This window comes from Trichoderma virens, assembly GCF_000170995.1.
Source record: "Trichoderma virens Gv29-8 chromosome Unknown TRIVIscaffold_1, whole genome shotgun sequence".
In the NCBI taxonomy this organism is placed as follows: domain Eukaryota; kingdom Fungi; phylum Ascomycota; class Sordariomycetes; order Hypocreales; family Hypocreaceae; genus Trichoderma; species Trichoderma virens.
In genome coordinates this window covers 1,534,813-1,558,091 of record NW_014013748.1, presented here as the reverse complement: position 1 = coordinate 1,558,091, position 23,279 = coordinate 1,534,813, and the positions used below count along the sequence as shown (strand labels likewise).

The following is a 23,279-nucleotide window of genomic DNA, read 5'->3' as shown; positions in this document are numbered from 1 at the left end:
GTAGAGAGGCGGCAGTGATGAATCTGCATGCTTTCCTCATCTCTATGCGACTCGGGGGGCAGATCTCCCGCCTGCTGAAGCGATGATTAAAGACCCGGCCTAGTCCAAGAGAACATGTGTCCAGCCCATGTGCCCGCCATGGCTTGCAGCATGGATAGGTCTGCGTACAAGGCCTTGCCTGGCATGTACGTACAGTAGCACTGGTGGTGGTGGTGGTAGCAGCACCCTCCTTCGAAAGGAGTAATACACACGCGTGCCGGTAGTATCTGTCTTCACCCAGGAGCCTGCTGATAGGTACTGTACAATCAGAACAAAGTCCAAGGGCAGAGGCACACACACACCGGATGCACACCTTACTTACCTTGGATATCCTATGAAGCTTGTTTTCCAATAGCTCCAAGGTTGGCATCATAGCACCGGTACAAGTAAGTACAAGGCGCTCTGCGCCCGCATATGATACCAAACAAACAGGTATGTGCAGTAGGCATCACACCAGAGCCGTCCATCCACAGGCTTGCTCGCCACACCACCAGCTGGATGCAGTAGGTCGAGAACCAACGGCAACAGGCGTGGCAACAGGCGTGAGGGAACGCTGTCATTGGGCCCTCGGGCAATCTTGGGAGTATAAACCCGAGGACGCTTCACGGTCACGCACCCACGCACGCGGCCTGAGGGACAAACGTCTTGACGACTCCGTCCTGTGCAAGCTCGAGTAAGCCTCTTTTCTTTTTCTCCCCTAGAGCCGGGTACCTTGCTTGCTCATCTCTCCATGGTACCAGCACATGCAGCCAACTTGGTAGGGGGACTGTCGTACAGGTCGCAACGTTCCGGACAAGTCGCAGCATCTTGAAATGAAAGGCCCGGCTGCTCCATCTGCCTCTCCATCGCAAGCCCTTTGCTGCCTCTTCGGGCGGGAACTAGCACTGACTGAGGCATTGGTCCGGGCCTCGATTGGAACGCGCTCCTCAGAGCTCCCCGCTTTGTCGCGCAGCAAATTTGAAGCTTGAGCGAGCATGTGCATGTGAGCGGCTGGAACAAGACCGGGGGCTTCGCAAGGCGTCAGGCGCGGGGAAAAGGCGGCGACGCGAGGCTACGCGAGAGGTCCTGAAATCTTTCGAGCGGCCAGCCATTGGCGGGAGTCCAGGGTAAGGGGAAGGAGAGAACAAGACCGGTCGGGCCATGGTGCAGGCACAAGGTACAGGTGGTGCAGCAAGTACTGGAACAAGAGGAACCACTGCGGAACCACTGCGGACAGGAGCGCTGCAGCGCGGGAGCAGGTATTCGGTACGGGTGCCTGAGGTGGGCACTCGACATTTGGGGAGGGGGAGTGTCGATATCTCTTAGGTGCAGGTCGCACCCTCCCCCTAGCACAGCCTTGCTCTCTCGTCGTGTTTTCTCGTTTTCTTCTTTTGCTGCCCATTCCATCTTCCGGCCGGTTCTCTCATGGAGGGTGGCATCTGGCAAGCGATCAGCGAGTGGCCTGCTAGTGGAAAGTCCAGGGAATACCAGGCCTCAAGTACAGGTACGTGACCATGCAGGGCGTTACCGGCGGCGCACATGTACCGCAACGGCAACGTGATGGCCCTGACTCTTCGGAGCATCTCGAGATTAACACCTTGCGTGCGTGCTACTATACAGGCACGGCAAGGCTACTTGCTCCGTGCATGCACACACAACCGTATGCACATGACAGACATCCCAACGATGCCTTATCTACTGCATCGTCGACTGTTGGATCCCGAGGGCGCAGAATGGGCTGCCGAGCTATACGAGCACGCGTAGCTTGAATGGCCCGTTGAAAAGAGAAGGCGATAACGCCATACAAATAACCAGCTCGGCCGTTCTCGAAACTCGCCCGGGCTGCCCTGGGCCATCGGGTGATCCATTCATTCTTTAGCTGCTTCACAACGGCGGCAGCTAGAAGCTCACAGTCGTGCCACAGCTGACCAGGGTCTCTTTTTTTCTCCTTCGTCCAGACAGGGAGCAGAAACTCCAAACATGACTTCTAAACAGCCAGACCCGCTGCGTCAAACATGTCGGCCCATGCCCAATGAGTCAAGTGGCCCTGAGGCTTTCCCACTTCCGACATGGCGGCTGCTTGCGTCCTCGTGGCTGGCGGCCATCCGAAACCTGGCACTACAAGCCATGTGGTCGGATCTTGCCTAATACAACGTGCGGTTTTCGTTGCTCCAGGCTGGTCGATGGCGAGTCAAAGATGACCGGGAAAATACTATATGATTGCTTCGTACTCCGTAGACACCCCAACGGTTGGGCAGACAGGGCCCAAGAGACGCTCAGCTCCGGATATTCTCACCGGTGGCAGGCATCGTCCGATCCCTTGACTTCTGTTGCGCCGCGCCGCGTGCGACGCCTCGGGTGCCTCCCATTTCACACCATTGGTGGTAGAACAGACACAAGCCCGGTGACAGGAAGAGCTATCCGTCATGCGCACCTGTTTCAACAGGGGCGGTAGCAGCGGCCTGGCAGATTCGCGAGGCTTGTTGTCTGACCTGCAGGTCTCTACGATATAACGACTGGCAATAATGCGCCGTATTATGTTTCTGACTCGCTGCCCCGCGCCGCCGCGTTACTGGAATTCATGCTTATTCCAACAGTCGTGATGGACTTTCCCCCCCTGATGTCTTACTATACCTGTATAGTGGAGTGTTTCTTTCTTCTAGAATCTCGCTCCCGGTTCCGTTGACAGCAGAATCCGCCCTAAGATCCACTGCTAAGGCATCTTGAAACGACATGGCTTCTCCTCCTTTCATTACCAAGTACAGTCTGCGCAACACAGTAGCGTCTACAGCTTCAATCGAGATGTTATTATGGAGCGCAGGTAGGTTTCAGTGCTAACTGTGCGGAACGATCTGGTTGCTCGCTCTCGCTAATACTACTGCAAGTCTCTCAGAACTAGGCTCTTAGAGAATATGACTCTGCCCAATATGGACTGAGAGCATTCATGCTTCGCACGTGGCCTACTGCACATCTGCAAGAGCGGGAACTTTGAAAGCAAATATAATAAACAACAACTCAATAGGCAGCGGGCCTGCCAATTACCGAGCACAGCGACATTCTTGAGCGTTCTAGTTCGTAGGTACCCCTGAGGGAGCTAGAAGCGTGAGTTTGTCTAGCCACCCCCGGCTTGGGATGAAACGACTTGGTTTACAGCATGTGCCGGAATCTCTTTGCGCGTTGTCGTGAGTATTTGTGCGAGTACTCGTGCTGCCGACCTGCCTTATTGCTCAGGCGACTGATTATGCTTTACAGGTTCCGGCATTATCGCGCTGCTGTCTTCCTCTTGGGCTAAACGCGAGCAGGTCATACACATACACACGCGCAGACGCACGCACACGAGCGCAATGCTACGTGGAATGAGCATCTCGCGGCTTGAGCTAGCCCCACTAAGTCTGGCCCGGTTGCACCGGCGCATATCCTTTCTCAGCACCTCCATGGAAAGGCTGGCATCTTGTACGAAGTACGAAGTACATCCAGGTACTGTAGCTCTAGATTGGTGTACGGGTAGCGTCGTCGTTGCCCTGCAATTCTTCCGCGTGTCGATTGATCCGTGCGCAGATATCCTGGCGATGCTCTTTCGACCTGTGGCAGATTCGACTAAGAAACTGCGTTCCTCCAATATCAGCGCTGCGGCTCATCTCGTTGCTTCTGTGTACAAGTACGTATATCGTGGTCAGATGAGGGATGCCACTTTCTCGCTCCAGCCTGATGCAGAGATGGGAGTCCAATCCACCCTGGCTGCAAATGCCGTTCGCTTTGCCTCCATCGTATGAGAGCTAACGAGGCATATGCTAGGCACAACTCTGCAGTGAGAGGGCCTAGCTCCATTACGCCACGCTCGGGAGGAGGGGTGGATACCTTGGAAGGCATCGTGCTGCAGTTTTCCCAAGCGTCATCCGCTTCACATGTTCTTCTAGCCCAATTGATCGCACGCGTTATCTGCATGAACAAGCGAATCGAGGCTGGACATGTTAGTGCTACTCCCACCCTCTTCCAGTTGCAGCAGAAGAACAATTCAGGTGGCCAGGGACGTGGCTTTCACATCCACGATGGCGACGAGTACGAGTATTCTCTCGATTCAACACAAAGAGGGCAACCACTCCACCTCTACTCCGTACCTAGTCGTCCTCCTCGGCCGCTGTAACTATTACCTGCATTCAAATGTGGCGACCATCCCCACTTACAAGGCCTGCGATTTCTTGTCGTCTTTGACTTGCCGCTGACGACCCCTGTCTTGGATGGCAACCCCCCGGTCACCGATATGCGCGCCCCCTGGCGTCAACCCTCCTTGGTTTCGAGGACCCCCCCTTGCCGGTTGTACTATACCCTCAACTACCATGACTTTTGTAACCCGTTGCAGAGCCCATTCGAAAACTGGCTTCGAGCGGCGGTCATGCGTTCGTCCGTGGAGTCGATTTAGAGCAAATGTTCTCCTACGCCCCAGGAGCCGCTGAACAACCCACCAGTGGTCCGGCCGAGGTGCCGTCTGGTAGTCGATTCTTGCGACCCTTTTATGTGGTCCTTTGCTACTGCTTGGCTTTGGCCTTGCTATAAGCCCTGTCCCTTCATGCAAATTGCTGGCTAATGAGATCGATCCCATGCCGCTAAGATTGGAAAAGAACCACTTTAACTTGCGCTTTCGCGCGGGCGTACAAGTATCTTCGCTGTTAAAAGCGGCGGTCTAGCATAATGAACGAGGCCTTCATGCTGCGGCTACAGGTGCTCGTACGGACGAATAACTGAGTGCGGTGTTCCTGATGGGTCTGGTTTTGCATACCCGGCGCAAAGAGAGCATCGGATCACTGCGTCGGCGCGGCTGAGCGCCCCCTCTTGGCCGACACGCACATTACAGATGCTAGTAGTAGTGCTACTCGACATGCTCGACCGAGGGCCCAGATCCGCGCTGCTCCTGCCGCTGCCCATGGCACAACTTTTGTTTTCATCGACTCATTGCTTGTTGACTTGGTAACCTAAATAACTGGTAATTGCCAGTGAGTCGTTGCCACTCGTCGTTTTCATGGTTCACACTTATACTAAAAGTACGGAGCAGTCGTCGTAGTAGTTCGACCAAGAAAAGCTTGGGGACAAGGGGCCGTTCTCAATTATACCCTTCCTGGCAGTGGTCCCTCTTTCCCGATCTTGGAACACGGAAGACTCCTGGTAGCTCAACCGACAACCGCAAGGGTGAGAGTGCATGCTCTGCACCGGCTGGCCCATTACGGTGCGGCTTTTCTCGAATCAAGAAGCTTCAAAGCCTGCATAGGCTCACCCACCCCATCCTCCTTCATCAGGTACCAGGTACGGAGACGCCCCCCCACAGCTTCTTCTCCATCGATACAGGTCCTTGTCTCTAGCGGCAGCCTCCATTTTTGCCGTATTCTGCGGACAATTCTCTGAAACCCCTCCTAACGGATATTACGAGTACTCTGCTTTCTGACAAGATCTGGAGCATGCAGGCTCGGGACAAGTCAGTCATCCTGCCAGCATCTTGAGAGGACCCGGCACCCCATACCTGCACGAGGCATATACCTGTATGCGAGCTGATGATTCCAGGACCATCGATTGCACCTAACTCGATGTTGGACCCCACTGAAGCGCGTGGTATGCGGTCCTCATTTTCATGTCACCATACAAGTCTATCCCAATCCTACCTCGTGGAACCTTGGAACTAACCCAGATGCTACCCCTTCAAATCAGTCTTGCGACCTGAACTTGGATGGCCACTTATGCCCTAACTTTGCTCAGACAGGGGTCGCTCACTGGCTTTCTCGCTTTGCAGGCGGCTAACTACCTACTTCTTTCTTGGCCAACCCGGTCAAAGGGATACATCCACTGTATTACCAGTACAGCCAGCTCTCCGCAGGCCGACATCAAAGGCAGTCAGTCCCTTTTCGAAGGGATTCCCGCCCCCTCAACCCAAACCAAACTAATCCAAGCCGTCTTTGCTCCGTGCCACTGCTTTTCAGCATAACTAAACTTGTTCCTCGTGATACATCATTTGGTTGGTTGGTTTCGAGTTTCTGAATCATACAACTCGCGAGCGAGACGATTCAACCGGCGCCTACTACTTCCTATCGGTCTACCACGGAACATTCCACAGCACCTCGTAAGCTATTTTGACTGTTTCAGGGCCTGGATCTGTCGACAACTTGCTGGCGACGGTAGTGGCATCTCTGTCTAGCTCTTGTCGAGTTGATGCTAGCAGCGCTGTCCACCATATTTCGAGGAATTCGTGTGGTGATTCCGCTGGCGCCTCTCCATCCGAAGGCTTAAAACACTTCCCAATGCTCGCCACTAGGTCCTGCGACCCTGAGCATAGCCACTGGTCCTTTGGCAAATACTTTCCGGCTCCTGGAAAAGCTTCAACGAGTCCACGCATGTCAGACCAGTACGATTCTTCCCTTCCGACACAGCCAGACTGGCAGGGCCAGTATCCATATCTTCCGCAGCCAGCTGGATCTGCCTATCCTCAATCTTCCGAACCGAATCATGCCAACTCAGGAGTAGCTCAACCACAGCCTGTGGTAGAGAGCGAAAACCTTCGTCTGGAAGCTCATACAGACAGACAGCCAGCACCGCCACCTAGTTTACGCCATAATACTTATCGCGTAGGAGCAGATGACCACGGCCACCCACCTCGACCTGCCGAGCCATTAGAGATCAAGGAGGAATCGAGAAGCATGAACACGACATCCCGTTTGCTGGACGAACCCCTACTGCCTGCCAGAGCTACCCCTAGAGATTCTGCACCTTCGAGCCACATCAACTCAGCTTCAGCGATGGCGAAAAGTTTGAGCAGCCCCTCTGAGAGGTTTGGATCAGATGATCAACGTGCGGTGGTATGCAAGGAGGATCCAGATGATCCTTTGCTTGACGAGGATATGGCCGAAGACGAGGCAGATTCACTACTTCAAACTACGGCAGAACGAGTGGCAGCTCGCAGAAAGATGAAGCGCTTCAGGTAGGTTTCTAACTATGGCTGGAGATGAACAAGCCAGCAAGCTAACATGATGGTGAAGGCTTACGCACCAGCAAACGCGATTCTTGACGAGCGAATTTGCAAAGCAACCCCACCCCGATGCTGCCCATCGGGAAAGGCTATCTAGGGAGATACCTGGATTAAGCCCTCGACAAGTCCAAGTGTGGTTTCAAAACAGGTAAGTTAACTTAATAGGAGATGCTATACCCCGTGCTGGTTGGGGGGGAGGAGGGGTACAATAGAATCTGACCAGTCTGTTAGGCGGGCGAAGATTAAGAGGCTCAACGCCGATGACCGTGATCGAATGATCAAGATGAGAGCAGTTCCGGATGATTTTGATAATGTACAAGCTTTACATTCTCCTTACGGGGCAGTCCATATGCCGATGCCGCTGGCTGCTCCCGTAGATTTTGGACACCACCCCCCATATCCAAGCAATTCGATGAGAGCACCCCCCCTAATGGTTGATGTTCGACGTCAAGAGGGACCAAGTCATATGTCGCCTACAGGGCTGACACCATCGTTTGGCAATATCGGCTTTTATGCTTCAAGCGCAGTAAATTCATCCGGAGTCATGTCGCCGATATCACCACACTCAAGCGAGCGTTATCCTCCCCATGGAAGCAGCGGGCCACACGGGTCTCTGGAAGCGCATCGCCACGGAGGCAGGCCAGTTCAAACCTTTCATAACCGGGGAGATCCCGTCTCTAGACCAAGGTCTGAGTCTCTGCAATTACACTATATGCATTCTGGGATGAATGCGCACTCTAGTGTATCTGATCGATCTCCCTTGGTCTATCAGTCCGGTCAGATGAACCAAGCTGCATCCAGCAGCACAGGGGGCGTTGACCGGAGTCCCTACACAAGTAAGTTGACGATGAATCTCGAAATTAGCCGAATATGACGCTAATGATGGTGCACAAGGCGGCAGCAATGCACAATCATCACCGACGGGATTGAGCTACCCCAGCTTCCAGCAGACACCTGAGACTGGATCTCGTCTTCGAGCCGCCTCAGCCTCATTGCCCCTGAATACAGCAGACCACTATCGAGCTCTCCAATCCCCTCAATCCCATAGCCATCGAACAGCCGGGTCTTCGCAATACGGAGCATCCTCAACATATCAGGCAAGCTACGGTGCGCCTCTATCAGCACCGTTGACACCTTCTCTGGCAGCCCCACCAACGCGACCATCGGCTACACCATCAAGTGCAAGAGATTATTCAGACTCGGTGGGAACACCCGGGTTTCCCCAGACTCTGCAGAGCGGTCTAAACGGTCATGATTCACGGACGGACTCGAGAAGCGTATATCCTAGCGGAGCACCGGAATACGCAAATAGCCAGCAACGTAACGAGAGCTATGGTATCAGCGATATAAATAGCACAATCTCCTTGAAACGGGACCGAGGCTACATAACTCAAGGAGGGGCAACATCGCCCCTGAATAGAGCGCGGCCTTCGTTACACCATAGCACAAATTAAGTGTGTGTTCTGGGTAGCAGATTGTCATCCACGCTTGTGGAATCAGAACACACTTGATGGCAATGAAGCCCAAAGCGCAATAAGCACCGCCAATATGATCCCAATCATGAAGGGTTGAGCGGGCATAACTATATAACCACAGAGACAAGAATAACGGCCGATTAGTATACGGAAGGCGAGAGCATGCTACATGGCAATGTGGTAGTTTACATTTCATATGTTGACTAGCGACGACATAGATGGGGCCAGTGTATGCCCATCTACACTTGATTCAACCTATCCCCTTTCATTATCGTTTTCCCTTTGGAGTTGGGTGGCAAATGATTTACGCATTGGGATGTATTACGGACGGACCCTGAGGCTCGGGGGGCGCCACAAAAACGGCAGAGGAGCTATTGACTTATAAGGGATTCAGCAGGCCACACTCCCAAGCCAAACTCGACTACATACTGCTGCCGAACCAGCTCAAATGGCGTTAAAGAAGCTTCTTGACTCTAACACTATTCTGGCAGACTGGTCTGGGGCTGGACCAAAAAAAAACCGCATTTACCTGGAGCAATATGACGGGACCATATGCGGAATTTGAGATACCAAATTACCCTCTTGGAGTTGGGCAAACGACGCAATATCTTTGGGCATCCGACAATATCTTCTCTTCTTCTCTTCTCTTCTTTCTTCTTCTTTCTCTTTCTCTTTTCTTTCTTCTTCTTCTCTTCTCTTCTTTTCTTTTGTCTGCTTCTCTTCTCGCTTTTTTCTCCTTTCTTTTCTTTCACTTCTCTACTTCTCGTTCAATTGTATAGATTACAAGGACATACCCAATTTTACCCCTTTTTCTAGAGAGTTGTACTCTGACAGAAACTGGACACGCGGAGACGTGATCATCTTTTCTTCTCCTTCTTCTTTTTCTCCTTCTTCTTTCACCTGTATATACATATATACCTTCTTGACAGCCGGATGCTCCCCGTCGTTGGGCGAAGATAACTAATTGAATTGGTTCTTTCTTTGTCATAACGCATTTTAATTGTCATTGCTCGTCGTAGAATTTGACTGATAGTTGTGAAGTGAACGAGATGCATGCTCTCTAGCCCACTTTGTGTGTTTTGATAAAAGAAAGAAAGAAGGAAGTAAGGAAGGAAAAAAGGCTGCCTGGATTCTGAACGACGGGCCGCTTCCTGCAGCATTAAGCAAGCTACAGATTTTACTACAAGGCGCTTACACTTGTAACATGAAGACAATACTGGGACTCATGATTTACGCTGCCCAGGCTGGTACCGCCGTTGGGTCTCATTGGCTCATCTGGATAAGCAACTCTGGTCAGTATATCAGTTGCGAAATTCAAGCCAGCTCTTTTCTCTTAAAGATGACCACAATCCAATCAGTCGAGCCAATGATTTTCCGCACGCAGCCAAGTGGTTGACGGTTATATAAACAGTATTGTTTAAATTCCCTGAAAACGGCAACATGGCAGGTAGGTTTACCAGATGTTAGGTGTCATCACAATGGGTTGTATGTGTGGTTGGAAGACAAACGTTACGGAGTCAAGCCGATGAATATATAGCTTACCTTTACATTCTTAGTCTATTCGAGAAAGCCGTAATAGTCGGTCATGATACGATTGCCTCGTGGCAGGGTCCCGAGGAGATATTATGTGTGCGAGGTGAGGCATCTTATCATGGTGAATCACGGAAATGTGAAGAGTCGAAAGATTGCAAATGCATTCACACACGCACACACACATATTCACAAGGGCTCGTTGTACATGAGCCTCCCCCCGCAGATCGGTTCTCAATTACACATTAGATATAGTGAGAATAGTATGTCACTTGCATCAGGTCATCACCGCATCATGGTAGCCGCACAGACGGGGCCCTCGTGATGATGGTTTTAGGCAAGGTTGCTGTAAAAGTGCGCTCTGGACCAGGCATCGAGATATCGTCGGCAGCATCGAGCGTCGCTGAGTGATCAGAAACAGGCCGGCGGCGGTTTTTATGTATCGATTGCTGGTCGTAAAAGGTTTGATGGGAAAAAAAAAGAAGAAGAAAGAGAAGACGCAGCGGGGAGAGGTGGAATTTTGTTTTGCAGGCCCAGCATCGGATTCTGCCCCGCTGGTCATGTGATTTGCGTTGTGATGCAACATTTGCTCTGCTGACTGATGCGGTGGAGACTGATTAAAACCTTTGCATGGGGGTTACATAAGCATTCTCGTGGAAAACACCCATTCAGCCATTCAATGCAGGTGATGAAAGGGCGCTAGCGGCGGTACCTGTACGAAAGTACGAGCACGGCGAATTGTCTCTCGCAGAGGCTGAGACATACAGACACATGCCGTTGAATACGACGGGAGACTAGCAGAGCCGAATTAGTAACCTGGAAGCAGAGTCGGTGCGCACAAAAGTAACACATTGGTACGTACCCATGTGTTTTTTTTTGTTCTTTTATTTTATTTTTAACTCCAAACCTCTGCAAGCGCCCAAAGTGTTTGTTGTCACACTTTCCACCCCCCAGCAACGTGCGTTCCAAGCAAAGGCGCACAGGCTCTGGCTGGCTGGCCCATCCCATCCTCGGCAACACGCGTTTGTTCACGCAACAGCCCACTGGAGCTTAGCGCCGTTGCCCTTCTGTGCTCGCCGAAGGCCAGTGCTGACAGCCGCTGAAGCACCCACTAGCGACCGGGTTAGCCTTTTAGCCCGGCCAGGAAAGGCAGCCCTTGAGCCGCCCGCTCTTTTGCCCGTAATCCATTGACTGCCTCGTCTTTCAGGCTCGGAGGATCCCTTCGCCTCTCCACCTTTTGCTTCTCCAGCATACTCGCCTCTCAACCCTCAGCTCAGCGCTTCAATCATCGCCCCGTCCGTCGCCCTACGATCGCTCTCCCTGCCCAGCTCTCGAATCGACGACGCCCACGGGTTTGTCCGTGTCCATTCTCTCTCCCGCATCGTGCGCCGCAGCGGATTTCCCCCAGCGAACCCACCGCCTGCCCCCTAGCGATAGGAAAAACCCTGAAAGGCGCCGGACTGCTCCTCTCGGTTGCCGACACGGGACCAGGTTTTCCTCAGGCCGTCGCCCTCCGCGATCCTCCGCCATCGCCAGAGAACGCAAGAGACGACAACACCAGGCAATCCGTCACCATCGACAGGCCGAGTGTATGAAGCCGTCCGCCTGATTTCGGCCCTTCCCCTTACCGCAGCGACATCTCGGCCTCCCGGCCTGGCGCGACACGCCACTCTGGTCCCTCGCGAGGAGCCTTGGTTCATGATGTCTTTCCACCCCCAAACTCCCCAAAGTCCCTCGCAATTCTCGCCCGCAACCTCTTCGGATCCCTCCCTCGGCTCGTCCGGCTCTGTGGCCGCCGCGGGAACAGGAACGACGACTTTGCCGACTCCTGCACACAGCGTCAACGGCAGCTCCTCGCACCCTGACTCCATCATGCTCGACGATTCACCGCATAAGCGAAAGCGGCCCCTCGAAGATGTCGGCGACGACCGCGACCTGAAAAAGGCTCACATTGACGACTACAAGCTCGCCATCGAGGACCTGCATCGGGACGTGGGCCTGAAATATCTCCTGCTTCAATCTCGTAAGACTCCCTCCGCTGCTCTCGTCTCGCTCCTCCGCCCTTGGAAGACGGGATCTCGACAGTCGTTGGGATGTTTTTGTCGTTCCTAAGATCTCTGCTTTGTTGACACTGCTATCCATCTAGCGCATCCCGAGTCTCTTCCTAGCACGTCGGAAGATCTCTACGACATGTTCGACTTGGCCAATCTGGCTGCCGAAGTCGCCAGAGAGAAGCCAAACGGCGAGAAGAACGCGCTCCGTAAGACGTACAAGGGTCACATCAAGCGGCTAGGCGTCACTGGACACTTTGATGTCCAGAAGAAGAAGGAGGACTCGCCTTCGGATTTCCTTGCCATGCTGCAGGTTCCCGACCACGAATGGAACGTCCATCAGGTCAAGGGTCGGGCTCTCATGGATGGCTTGTCGGATCTAACCAAGTCGTCCTTGGGCCGCGCCCTGACTATGTCCAAGGGCCCAGTCGCGAAATCGGTTTGGGACACGTCGGTGTTAGGGGACATCGGCCCATCTAATGGTGATAGTTCGAAGGCACCGTCCGCGAAACCGACGGCGCCAAACACGCCTCTAATATCCATGCCCGGAGCTGCCATCAATCGGCATAAGTCTCAGCTGTCGTCTGGTTCAAATGCCGCACGGCCTCAACGCAGCATCAAGAAGCGGTCATACGGTGACAGCAGCTACGAGGGATATGGCGAAGGCTTTCCCGACGACGACACTGGCCTTGAAACAGGCTACTCTACGGGAGAAGGTGAAGGAGGCCAGAAGCGCCGCAAGAAGGCAAGCGAGAACCCGACTTCCGATGCTGCCGGTAAATTCTAACACCGAGCAGAATTCAGGAAACACACCGCCCTACCCAAGCGCTATGCGCCAATCGAGCTACGGCCCTGGAATGGTTGGAGTATGACACCTACGGCCTTCCTAAACCCGACATGCCTTTTCAACAGAGTTTACCGAAGGGACTCGCGGAGAGCTGAAATCAATGCTCTCGGAGAATCCAAAAGCTTTAGTTTTCGTCGTTGATTTTGTGGCCCATGGTAGTTCTTTGCAACTCGGGCTTTTGCGACTTGGGCGTGGGCAAGAGAAAAAGTTATGGGGACAATGGTTTGGTAACTTGTACAGGCTCTATATCACGATACATGAAGGCTTGGCTCTCGCAGAAGATCAAAGGGAACTGGCTTGCTTTTTTTTTTCTGCTTTTTTTTTCTTCGCCATTTACATCTTTTGCATCCTTGGACAAAGAGGAGTTGAATCCTCACATTTGCGGTTTTTGTCTAGCACGGCGTTTGGGAGAGGATAAGGGGGTATGTATGCTGGGGCGAGCAGAGGCTTCTTTCTATTTCTATTTTCTCACTAGAAGTATTCTGCCTCGCCCCAGTCATTTTTTATTCTTTTCTTTCATTTTTTTTTCATCATTTGACATTTGCGCTGTTACCTTTTTTTTTTCTGCTGTCTGTTCACTTATACAACCCTTTCAGCAACGCAGCAAAGGGCCGGTTGGAAATTTGAAACCTAAAAAAATACTTCTGGGGACGGGAAAAAGAACATGGTTGTCACTGAGCGCTGAAACAAGCCGCTGAAACGTCAATGAAAGGGGAAATCAAGCGAGACGGAACAACGATTCGGACGGCTTTGGACGGAATGAAAACGGCTGAAATGAGAAAAACACGAGGGTTTAAAGACATCTTTGGAGGGGTGTGACGGCTTATGGGATATCACTGAGCCCCTTTTCTTGTCACAAAAAGGTGCTGTTTTTATTTTTCTCCCCTGCCTCGGGACAGCAGCGGAAAGAGGGAATTTGCGGGTGATGGTTTGTTTGATTAGCCCCCCTCCCTTTATTTTACAAAAATCCCCTTGGGGGGGCTTTTATAGCTCGTCGTGTTTGCTTTTTGCACAGATACCAGTAGGTGAAACAATAAAAAGCTGGTCCCCCAGCGTAATTGGCACATATACTTGTCTCTGCATATCGAGTATTACAGGAGAAATAATCATTGATACCACATCAAGACTTACGGGATTACGACAACTAGGCGTAAATCAACAATAAAAACTTTAATATACAGCTTGATTACTTTGAGCAAAACGCACGTAGGCTGTATATATTGGCACTATTCCCTTCTACATTAAGAGCACTGTACATGTCCATCTGATAGGTATATACCACCGTGAGAATTTCAAAACAAAGAAGCAAGTAACAGAAATAAGGACGGGGTTGAGACAACCATCCGGTCATCAGTCATGCTAGAATACATTCGAGCCCGCTGCTGCTTCAAAGTGATTTATCCACCAAAAAATCCATCCAGCACACATTAAACCCAAAATAAAAAGAGATGGCAAAAGGATAACGCTACGATATCGAATCATGAACAGCCATACAAAATGGTATCAACTCAGAACCTTAGTTTCTCCAGCATCATCCAACTCACTGCGGTTGCTGCTGTCTTGGGTCAAGAACTCCGGTATTCTCGAGGCCGCCAAAGTTCCCATTTTCTACTGTGGGATACGCCCCTCCACTCATCTCAACCCAGTTCCAATCAAAACTCATAGATAGGGAAAAGAGATCTTGAGGGAGTAAAGGTTGCTGAAAGCCTCGGCCGCTGGGCAAGGGTGGCGATTGAACATCGCCGCCGAATCCGGTCATTTCGTCGAAGGATTCAAACTCCATCTCCTGGGGAACCTGGAAATCTTGTGTCCATCCCATGGAGTCCATTGATGGTGACGACCCTAACGGTGTGGCTTTGTAGGCACGTGCAGCAGCAAACTCAGGCGATAAGGTGTCTTGGACGTTGGTCTGCGGCGTTGTTGTTGCGGAGCTGCTCGTATGCTGCGGCGTGTGGATTGAAGCTGCTGGGGTTGTCGACTTGGAGGTACTTGCGGCATTCGGCGACAAGGATTGATTACGACCATCTCCGCTTCCTGGAGTTTCCGCGGTCTTGCGCTTGCGACGAGAGGATTGCTCTCTATCAGCCTTTTCAATAACTCTCTGCGCGATGCGACAGAATTCAGAGCAGATGCCCAGCATTCTGTGAACACCGCCCTGCTCTGCCTCTTGGCCCAGCATTGAGAGGAATGTGACGACAAGATTCATTAGTCGAACATCGGATTTCGCCCGCTGATCGAGAGGATTCTGAAGGATATTGCCAAAGAGGGTGACCAGCGCTGAGACTGGGAAGTATAGAATCAACCTATGAAAACGTTTAGCTTTTTATCTCCTTCATGTTGAGGGCCCTTAAGTTTCCTTACCAGACACAAGAAAAGTCTCCTTGAGGAACATATTTGAGTAGAGAAATGGATGCTCGTGCCGCTGCTGTTGAGAGCATAGCAGACGAGAATACTCTGGGATTCAATGGCCGCACATTCTGACCCGAGATGGCATAGTTGGCCAGCCGACTTGTCCAAAACCCATGGTGGATCGACATGCGGTGGATTGTTGTCAAGCAGTTGTAATAAGTAAAGTGGACCATGACGATATGGAGGATAAGAGGTGTGTGAGAAGCCCTGATTTCATGCTCAGGCCTAAAATCAATCGGGATCCTGTCCTTCCACTCTTCAAGCTCCTGATCCAACTCTCCAATTGTTGCGAGAAGCTCGCCGTCGGACTGCTTTGCCGCCTTGGCCGAATATAGCCTCTTGTACACATTGCTTTCGATGACGGCGAACTCGCACATTACCCGGAACAGGTTCATTTTGCCCTTTCCATCTGCCAGAGGGATGTTCCCAATGTTGTCCTCAGGGTTGGCATCAGGAAGTTCGACGTTCATATCATCATCGTCCTGAGCAGGAGGACGCCCTGATCTTAGGCAGAGATCCTTGTCTAGCATATAAGCGATCCAAAACACTCTCTTGCGCTGCTCGATTTCGATGGGGTTGAGGTTGAATCCCGTTCCCTTCTTGTGGAGGCCGATGCTGTGCGAAAGCCGAATGGCAGCGGCAATCAAAAGGAAGGTTGGCTGAGGATTGGGTGTTCCCTGCATGAACAGCGCCATTCCAAGCAGGGCCTGGACACTCAACAGGTCCGTGTTGCGCATGGTGAGCTCGGCAAAGACACCCATAGCGTTCTTCAAATAACCCCACGCCTTGTCATCCTCTTCTTGTGGAACCAGATTACTCATGACGCGCAGGCGATGGGCGATAGCAAACGCACAGTTGAGACTTGCCCACCAACCAGAGCCCTGGTATGGATCATCGGAGTACTGTCGTTCGACTAGATGCATAAAAGTCGGCTGATGGAAGAGCGGGAACATGCAGTTGAAATTTTCAAAGTAGTCCTTGAGCAGGGACATGGCTTCGGGCTTTGACGGTAGGGGTCGGAAGACGGGTCGCCGAAACAAGTCGCTGAATATTTCGGGCTTCCAATTTGTCCACTTGTGGTCGTCCTCGGAAACTTCAGAGATCATATTCTGGAAAGTGGCGTCACCAGTCTTGTTGTTAATCCATTGGATGCCCTTTGGTGAGAAAATGGAAAAGCCAGATGAGGAGCCTACGTCTTGTTAGTTGAGCATATCCGCCAAATTGCCAGTATGTATGATTTACCGATGTATCTGGTTTCTCCGCATTGATTCGTCACCAGAGAGCACATCATCTCAGACAAGGCCTCGACTTCCTCCTCTCCCTGAAGACTAGCCGGCGTGGCGGCTGGCTTGTTCTTTTCTTCCTGTCTCTTGTCCTTGTCCTTGTCCTTCTCCCTCTCCTTGTCTTTGTCTCTTGGTAGACCTGGCGATGTGACGGAGCTTCTGGGAGAAGCTGTAGGGTCGCTTTCCGACAGAAGGTGTGAAGGCGAGGAGGGGCCGGAGCTATGAGCGACAGCTGTCTGTTCTGACTTTTCGATAAGTCGCTTCTCGAGTTCAGCAAGATCTTCATCCTCATTTACGATAATGCCTAAGGAGCACGTGTAAGTGACGTCAAAACTTGTCTTAGGGGAACCGGTTGATGAGCGTACCAGCCAGCCGAAGAAGCTTTTCCATGCGACTTAGACGGTTCTCCAGTCCTTCGATGTACTTGGCACTATGATGTGTTAATATCTATCGCCCTTATATAAAAAGAAGACGTCTGAAGAATCTTACCCCTTTGGCGTCGCCCTCTTCTTTTCAATCTGGGTGAAGATACATTCAGTCTTGTAATTAGTGCAATGGGTGCACGATGGCAGCTTGCCGTCACACTTGATCTTCTTTCTTCTACATTGGTCACAGGCCTGAAGAAAGGTTAAGGAAAGACCGGATTAGCATCTCGGGATACTTCATTGGTAGCCAATTGCAGCACATGTACCGCTCCAACGGGCATATAGGGGACCTTACCCTAGCTATTCTCCTCCTCTTAGCATCTTGGCTGTCGTCAAGCAGCAAGTTGGAGTCAGAAAACATTTGTGCCGTCATGTCTGGCGGAAGCTGCTGCAAGCTGGCCAAGCCATCGGTCAAGAATGAGCCAAAGACCTGAGGTGGCTGGTTTGTAAGCGGTGGTTGCACCAGACCGGGCATCTGGAACATGCCCAAGCGATCCATGGTAGTAGCGGGATTAGAGGCAGCCGAGGTCGCTTTTGTCTGTGAAATATATTCGTATCGTGTTGTCCTGTTGTGCGTGTATCGCTGTCCTGGTGATTGGGACCAGTTGACACGGCTAATACGCACAAGGTGGGATAGAGAGCTGGTGTTATAGCTCTGGATAATGCAGAGTCATACAGTTGATGTCGTATTCTGATGCAGAATAGACGGTCGACACTGAAAAGACTGTACGGCGTGAGGTCCTTTGTGATACCCAAGGCAGGATCAGGAAGAGGGTACCGAGTAGGGCGTGTCTATCGCGAATGCGGCGGGTTGTGGTGAGACACTTGAATGGGCCGTCTATGGCTTTAATCGGTGCCAAGGGCCGCCACAAGAAAGCTCTGCGGCGAATAGGAGGATGCGCCGTGACGAATTTGGAATGAAGAAGCAATGAGAAGCTCGCCTCAGAGAAAAACTCAGAGGGAAGGTATTCGGATGCGCATCTGGGGCGTGAGGGAGTGAGTGCGAAGGAGGATGATTTGATTTGAGCAGTGAGAAACAAGCGGGGACCAGGAACCCGAACCTGTATGCGCACGAGGTTCTTGTCCAGTTACCTGCGTATCTGGTACTTGGTATTACTACTGCTAAGGTACTACTCGGTGCGGCCACAAGCCCGCATCCGTGGGTGGATGACACAGGCGCTCTGCTCCAGCGGCTGAGCCCCAAAACCCACCCTGCAAAGCTCTGAAGGCTCCGCCTGACGCTCCCCTTACAGGCTCTCGCGCTGGCCGCCGTCCCCCGTACTGCCAAGGTACAGGTACTAAGTCGGGGCCCCGAGCGTCTCAGCGACAACATGCCGCACAAGCCGCTTCTGTTTCTTTTTCGGCTCCCATCAGCCCACTCGAGCCCTGGACGAGCGGCCGCGAACGGCTAGAGCCTTGGCCAAAGTGATACTGCTGGCGTCATGCCGTGTAACAAGTACAGGTACTTGGCTTTTCAAGTGTGTCAGTGCGTTGTCTCTGCTTTGACGGCTTCAACGAGGCTGCATTTAATGTACAGTAAGGTAGTGATCTAATGTAAGGTAATGGTTATATAACAGACACATAAGCAAGTACGGAGTAGTATAGGAGAAATGAAGCAAAAAAAAGAAGGCAATCGAAGTCATTAGGCGATGCGATGCGAGAGGGGGGGCAACAATCCTGCCCACCAGGACCAGGACCAGCAGATATCCCAACGCCACCAAAAAGTCGCCGGTTTGCTTCACTGCTTGGCCCCTTTCTCACGGCTGTTGATCTTGGAGGCATCCGTGATTGACGCCTTGTTGGGGAAATGCCACTAGCACGCAGCATCGTGTGACAGCAGAAACAAGGTGCAGCATCACATCATAACTAATATTCCCTCCATTGGTTCCCCATCCGTGCTCCACGATGTTCAGAATCGGGGATAACGCCCTTCCGTCGTCTTGGCTTCATGGAGGTCCCTCTATTCTGTTTCTGGCGTTGTTTGTCAGCCGGGCCATCTCCAGGAATCATAACATCGTACTAGTTAAAATCCTCCATATCCCTACAGAGATGTCTGTCTACCTATCTACAGTACACGTTGGTAGCAGTAGCAGCTGTAATTGAAGTTACCAACATGAAAGTCCATCCATGTATTTACAAGGCTCTGCGGTGGTCTTGACTGGCAAAGATGGAAGCGTCGCAAAAAAACAGAAAAGGTAATACCCCGACGCACCGTCGGCTATTGCGGAGATGAACGCACGAAAGCTGCTCGGATTCCCAATCTTACTTCTGGGCGGACCTGTGCAACGCAACGGCGGACTTTGTAAGTTGTCCATGCTCACTCATACCATCCTTCATCCTCCATCCTCCTCGCCAGACGAAAAAAAAAAAAACACAGAAAAGGAAAAAGGAACCCTCGGAAGACGCCAAGCCTGCGTCGGGGCTTTTCCCTCCCACCTGCAAATGCATGTCTCTCGTTTCCCTTTGGGGGTTGTTGTTGATTTTTTGTTTCAACTGCCCCGCCGCCGCCAGGAACCTGAAATGCCAATTTAGCTGCGACAAGAATAAATCATACGTGAAACGCACACACGATCGATGCTGCAATCGCGAGACGCTGTTTAGAATCCCTCCCTCCCTCCCTATCAAACGCCACTCAATTTGGAATTGCATTGCCAATCCTTCTGTCATTGCTAAGCAATCTATTGACGCTACGTTAACGTGCATCCCACCACAGCTGCATGTACCGGTACCTGTACCTGCACCTCGCCTTATTTAGGTTCAGTCGACTTTCCAGACATATACGAACTCGAACTTGCAATATCCGCCAACTAAAAACCCCAACCAACCAACCAACCACTCGCACAGCACACTTGGCAACAAACTAGAATAGCCCCAGAAAAGCCCCGTCAGCTTCTAAAAATGCGTCTCAGCAACTACAAATGGTGCTCTCAAAAGGTCCATAACACTAAAAGTGCTTCCACTACCAGAGTAGGCAAGTAGGTAAGCAGCTAAGCAGCCAACCACAGCGTCGTCAGCCCTATCAAGTTTGACTCCGTGCTCGCTCCTTTCTTAATATAGCACACCTGGTATTCAAGCACACTTATATTTGGACCAACGGCCGCGTCCCTGCTCCCGTGCTATACATAGGTAGGCAGCTTACCACTATGGACACCTATTAGTCAATCCTCCATTGTGGGCAGCACTCTCGTCATGAGAACCCGATGAAATGCTGCGAGACACGACAAGGAGACACTTGCAACCTCCTCTCCAATCGCAGGACCCGTCAGACATCCGGCACCACGTGGGAACCCTGACAAAAGACTTACGAGTACGAGGCTCTTCCAGTCATTGAGCTCCCATGACATGACTCACGCTTCAATGCAAATGTCTCTCAGGGCGGAGTTTGCGTCCCATGTTTCCAGTGCCGGCTCCGGATCTTTGTCTCGACACCGGCCCGCTCACACACACTTCCCGTACCGTTTCATCAATGTCTCGTCTGCTTATCAACGCGTCCGTCACACTCATCACGTTCATCCTTTCTTCTCGTTCATCTGTCGTTTGTCTTCATGCCATGCAAGCTGCCCGGGCATTCCGGAAACACGGCCAGATAGATGCAATCTGATCATCTGACGCTACTAGATCATCTACGAAGTACCTACCAGGTGACATCACATGCGATGCCCTATATCGAAAATAGTAGCTACCACGAAAGATCTTCAGTATTCGAATGATGTTATCCGTTTTACTGCTGCGTTCTCCGTACTGTGTCCTAAGATATTAACTGCAACATCATAGCACCCGTCATTCTCACACCGAATACGACACAGAAAAATCAATCATACGTATGGGTATTTGCCTTATTTTCTGACAACTTGCATCGTCCTAGGTACTTAAACTATACATAACATAATCGCAAGGTGTATAAAGCGCACCCTGCATACAAGAATCGCTCCCTTCAAACCTCCACTGATGCAAATGGATTATCGTTAGAGATGGACAAGAAAGGGAAAAGAAATAAGAAAAGATCGACAAAGAACAAAGAAATGGCCCTCCCATATGAAAGAAAATCTCTCCCTTACTTTTCCTCTATATCCTTCCCTTCCTTTTCCTCAGATTACTGTCCAAAAAATCCCACTTTGACCACACCAACGCCACTGTAAAGGAAAAGAAGAACAAAAGGAAAGAAAAAAGAATAAAAAGGGAATAGAACGCAAAATTCAAAGCTCCTTGAGAGGGGAGCAGCCCGGTGAGCGCAGCGGCGACAACAAAAGGAAAATATCTTCTTCAGAGGTAATAGATAAAAGAGGAGGAAAATGTACAGGAAACAATATGGGTATGGAAACGTATGTAACGAATTGGTATCAATCAAAGGCCTTCTTGGAATCTGGATCCTCTCCCGGGACTCTCGCGTTGCCGCATCATAGGGGGCACGGAGTCGTCGGCAGGGGGGGTTCTTGGAGGGTCTGCAAACGGGTTTGACTCTGCAACCACAGCCCGGGCTGGGCCGGATCGAACAATGGGTACGCCGCTGGTTGGTCGCATGGGAACTCCCAGCTGTAACCGGGCTCCTGGTCCTCCGAAGGGATCAAAGGCCTGTGAGCCACGGTTCCAGTCTGAAGTGCTGCTCATGAAACTCGCACGAGGGTCCGAGTACCCATCGCCGCCCACCTGCAGAACTGATGGCAGCTTTCTGCCAGACACACGGTAGAAACCTCTTTCTCCGGTTTCTGAAGAGTTTACAGAAGCAGAACTCCTTTTGGGGGTTAAACCGGCAAACGCCGCGGTTAGTGCCGCAGCGCCGTATCTCTCCGTCATTGCACCTCCGCTATCACCCCCGTCCCCTCCGCTGGGAGCTCCATCAGGGGTGATGATGGTCGGGGGAAGTCCGCGGGACTCCGAAGTAGGTTGGCCGGTAGGTTGAGATGCATTAAGCTGACGTCGCTTGTATCTCAGAGCCAGCAGTACCAAAACGAGAAAGAAAGCAGCGCCGGCCAGGCCTCCAACCACACCTCCAATGACTTGCTTCTGCTGGGGAGAGAGCGCACCCTCGGTTGAGTTGGAAGATGTCGACGGCGTGGGCGCTGCGCCGCTTCCTGCTGTTGGTGCGCTATCTCCTCCATACACGCCTCCAAATGCGCCATCAGTAGGCGCAGGCTGAAAGGAAGTAGCAGCTGAAATGACGGTATCTGAAAACGATGTAAACTGAGAAGAGGAAATCTCCGAGGTCGTCGATGAAGTGTGGTGGCGTGTTGATGTCGATGAGAACTTGGTTGACGAAGAAGTGACATTTACTGATTCAGCATGGAATAAAGAATTGGTCGCATTATGATGAATGGAATGGTGAACTATCACGTCAGGGTTAGAGAGGAAGCCGGTTGGGATATGCTTGGTCTTGGGTAACGGGTGACGACGTACTGCTTGTTCCATTGTGGCCAATGCCCAAAGAAGGAGCCGCGGGCACCGTTGGAGGTGAGGAATGAGCGGGCGGCGAAAGTGATACCGGAGAAGATGCTGAGATGGGGGCAATAGAAGTTGCCTTTATTTGCGGGACGGATGCTGAGTCGGAGGCAATAGAAGTAGGCCTTGTTTGCGAGTCGGTGCTGGATGTTGAAGAGCTGGTTCCTCCGCTAGGCCCCGGGCCGGAACCCGGCGCAGCTGGAGCTGTCGTGTGGTCCGGATTAGAAGCAGAGATAGTCTGGCCCGTGTTCTTATCAACAATGATGGTGTTGGGAGGAGCAAAGCGAGTCAGTGTTTCGATTGGTGATCCGGAGGTATCCACTACTTGAACGAGCGAAACGGTCTGGATGACCCTGGTAACGAGAGAGGTTGCGCTGGGGGTTGTCGCATCACTGGGCTTTTGGTCCGGGACAGGTATAACAGCTCGATTTTGGAGATCTGGTCCTTGGGCCTTGTCGGGCTTGACGTCGTCGGGTCGAGGGCCGGCGACGGCGTCGTGAGGATACTGATGATGCAGATGCTGGCCGTGGCCGTGTGTGTGTCCAAGTTTGAATGCGGAATGAGCGTGAGCGTGCGGACCGCTACGGGCCTGAAGGAGTGAAGGCCGGCGGTTCGTCATTGTGGCAATGTCGGTGGGCAGTGCTGATTTGCCCAGTAGCGACGATCGTATCGTATTCCCAGGTGTTGTGGGGTCTGGCAGGCTGACGCCGAGAAATGAAGCAAGTGAAAATCTAATTCGCTATTCCTTCTGCTGGCTGCATCTTGAGAACCCAAAATAACCACCGTAGTCGTAGTC

The 23,279-nt window shown here is 51.8% G+C and overlaps 5 protein-coding genes across 5 annotated transcripts; 3 read left to right on the top strand and 2 right to left on the bottom strand.

The window, feature by feature from the left end:
* Window positions 1–2,751: 2,751 nt before the first annotated feature.
* Window positions 2,752–4,162, top strand: TRIVIDRAFT_197094 (uncharacterized protein; the record flags this gene model as incomplete). Its single annotated transcript, XM_014105965.1, has 5 exons — window positions 2,752–2,839; window positions 3,045–3,093; window positions 3,172–3,200; window positions 3,271–3,676; window positions 3,814–4,162. The coding sequence occupies 5 exons, from the start codon at window positions 2,752–2,754 to the stop codon at window positions 4,160–4,162; spliced, it is 921 nt and encodes a 306-aa protein (XP_013961440.1).
* Window positions 4,163–6,302: 2,140 nt separating this feature from the next.
* Window positions 6,303–7,607, top strand: TRIVIDRAFT_117070 (uncharacterized protein; the record flags this gene model as incomplete). The annotated part of the gene is made up of 4 exons (XM_014105964.1): window positions 6,303–6,561; window positions 6,760–6,979; window positions 7,038–7,175; window positions 7,259–7,607. Coding segments are annotated over 4 exons (966 nt in total), but the record flags the coding sequence as incomplete, so codon positions are not given.
* A 4,126-nt stretch (window positions 7,608–11,733) lies between these two features.
* TRIVIDRAFT_188127 (uncharacterized protein) lies at window positions 11,734–12,955 on the top strand (the record flags this gene model as incomplete). The annotated part of the gene is made up of 3 exons (XM_014105963.1): window positions 11,734–12,055; window positions 12,179–12,828; window positions 12,881–12,955. 3 exons carry the CDS (start codon window positions 11,734–11,736, stop codon window positions 12,953–12,955), a joined length of 1,047 nt encoding a protein of 348 aa, XP_013961438.1.
* A 1,515-nt stretch (window positions 12,956–14,470) lies between these two features.
* Window positions 14,471–17,546, bottom strand: TRIVIDRAFT_33603 (uncharacterized protein; the record flags this gene model as incomplete). The annotated part of the gene is made up of 7 exons (XM_014105962.1): window positions 14,471–14,861; window positions 14,937–15,233; window positions 15,292–16,528; window positions 16,582–16,926; window positions 16,988–17,052; window positions 17,112–17,239; window positions 17,343–17,546. The coding sequence occupies 7 exons, from the start codon at window positions 17,544–17,546 to the stop codon at window positions 14,471–14,473; spliced, it is 2,667 nt and encodes an 888-aa protein (XP_013961437.1).
* A 3,324-nt stretch (window positions 17,547–20,870) lies between these two features.
* On the bottom strand, window positions 20,871–23,102 carry TRIVIDRAFT_229048 (uncharacterized protein; the record flags this gene model as incomplete). Its single annotated transcript, XM_014105961.1, has 2 exons — window positions 20,871–22,371; window positions 22,442–23,102. The coding sequence occupies 2 exons, from the start codon at window positions 23,100–23,102 to the stop codon at window positions 21,392–21,394; spliced, it is 1,641 nt and encodes a 546-aa protein (XP_013961436.1).
* Window positions 23,103–23,279: the final 177 nt, after the last annotated feature.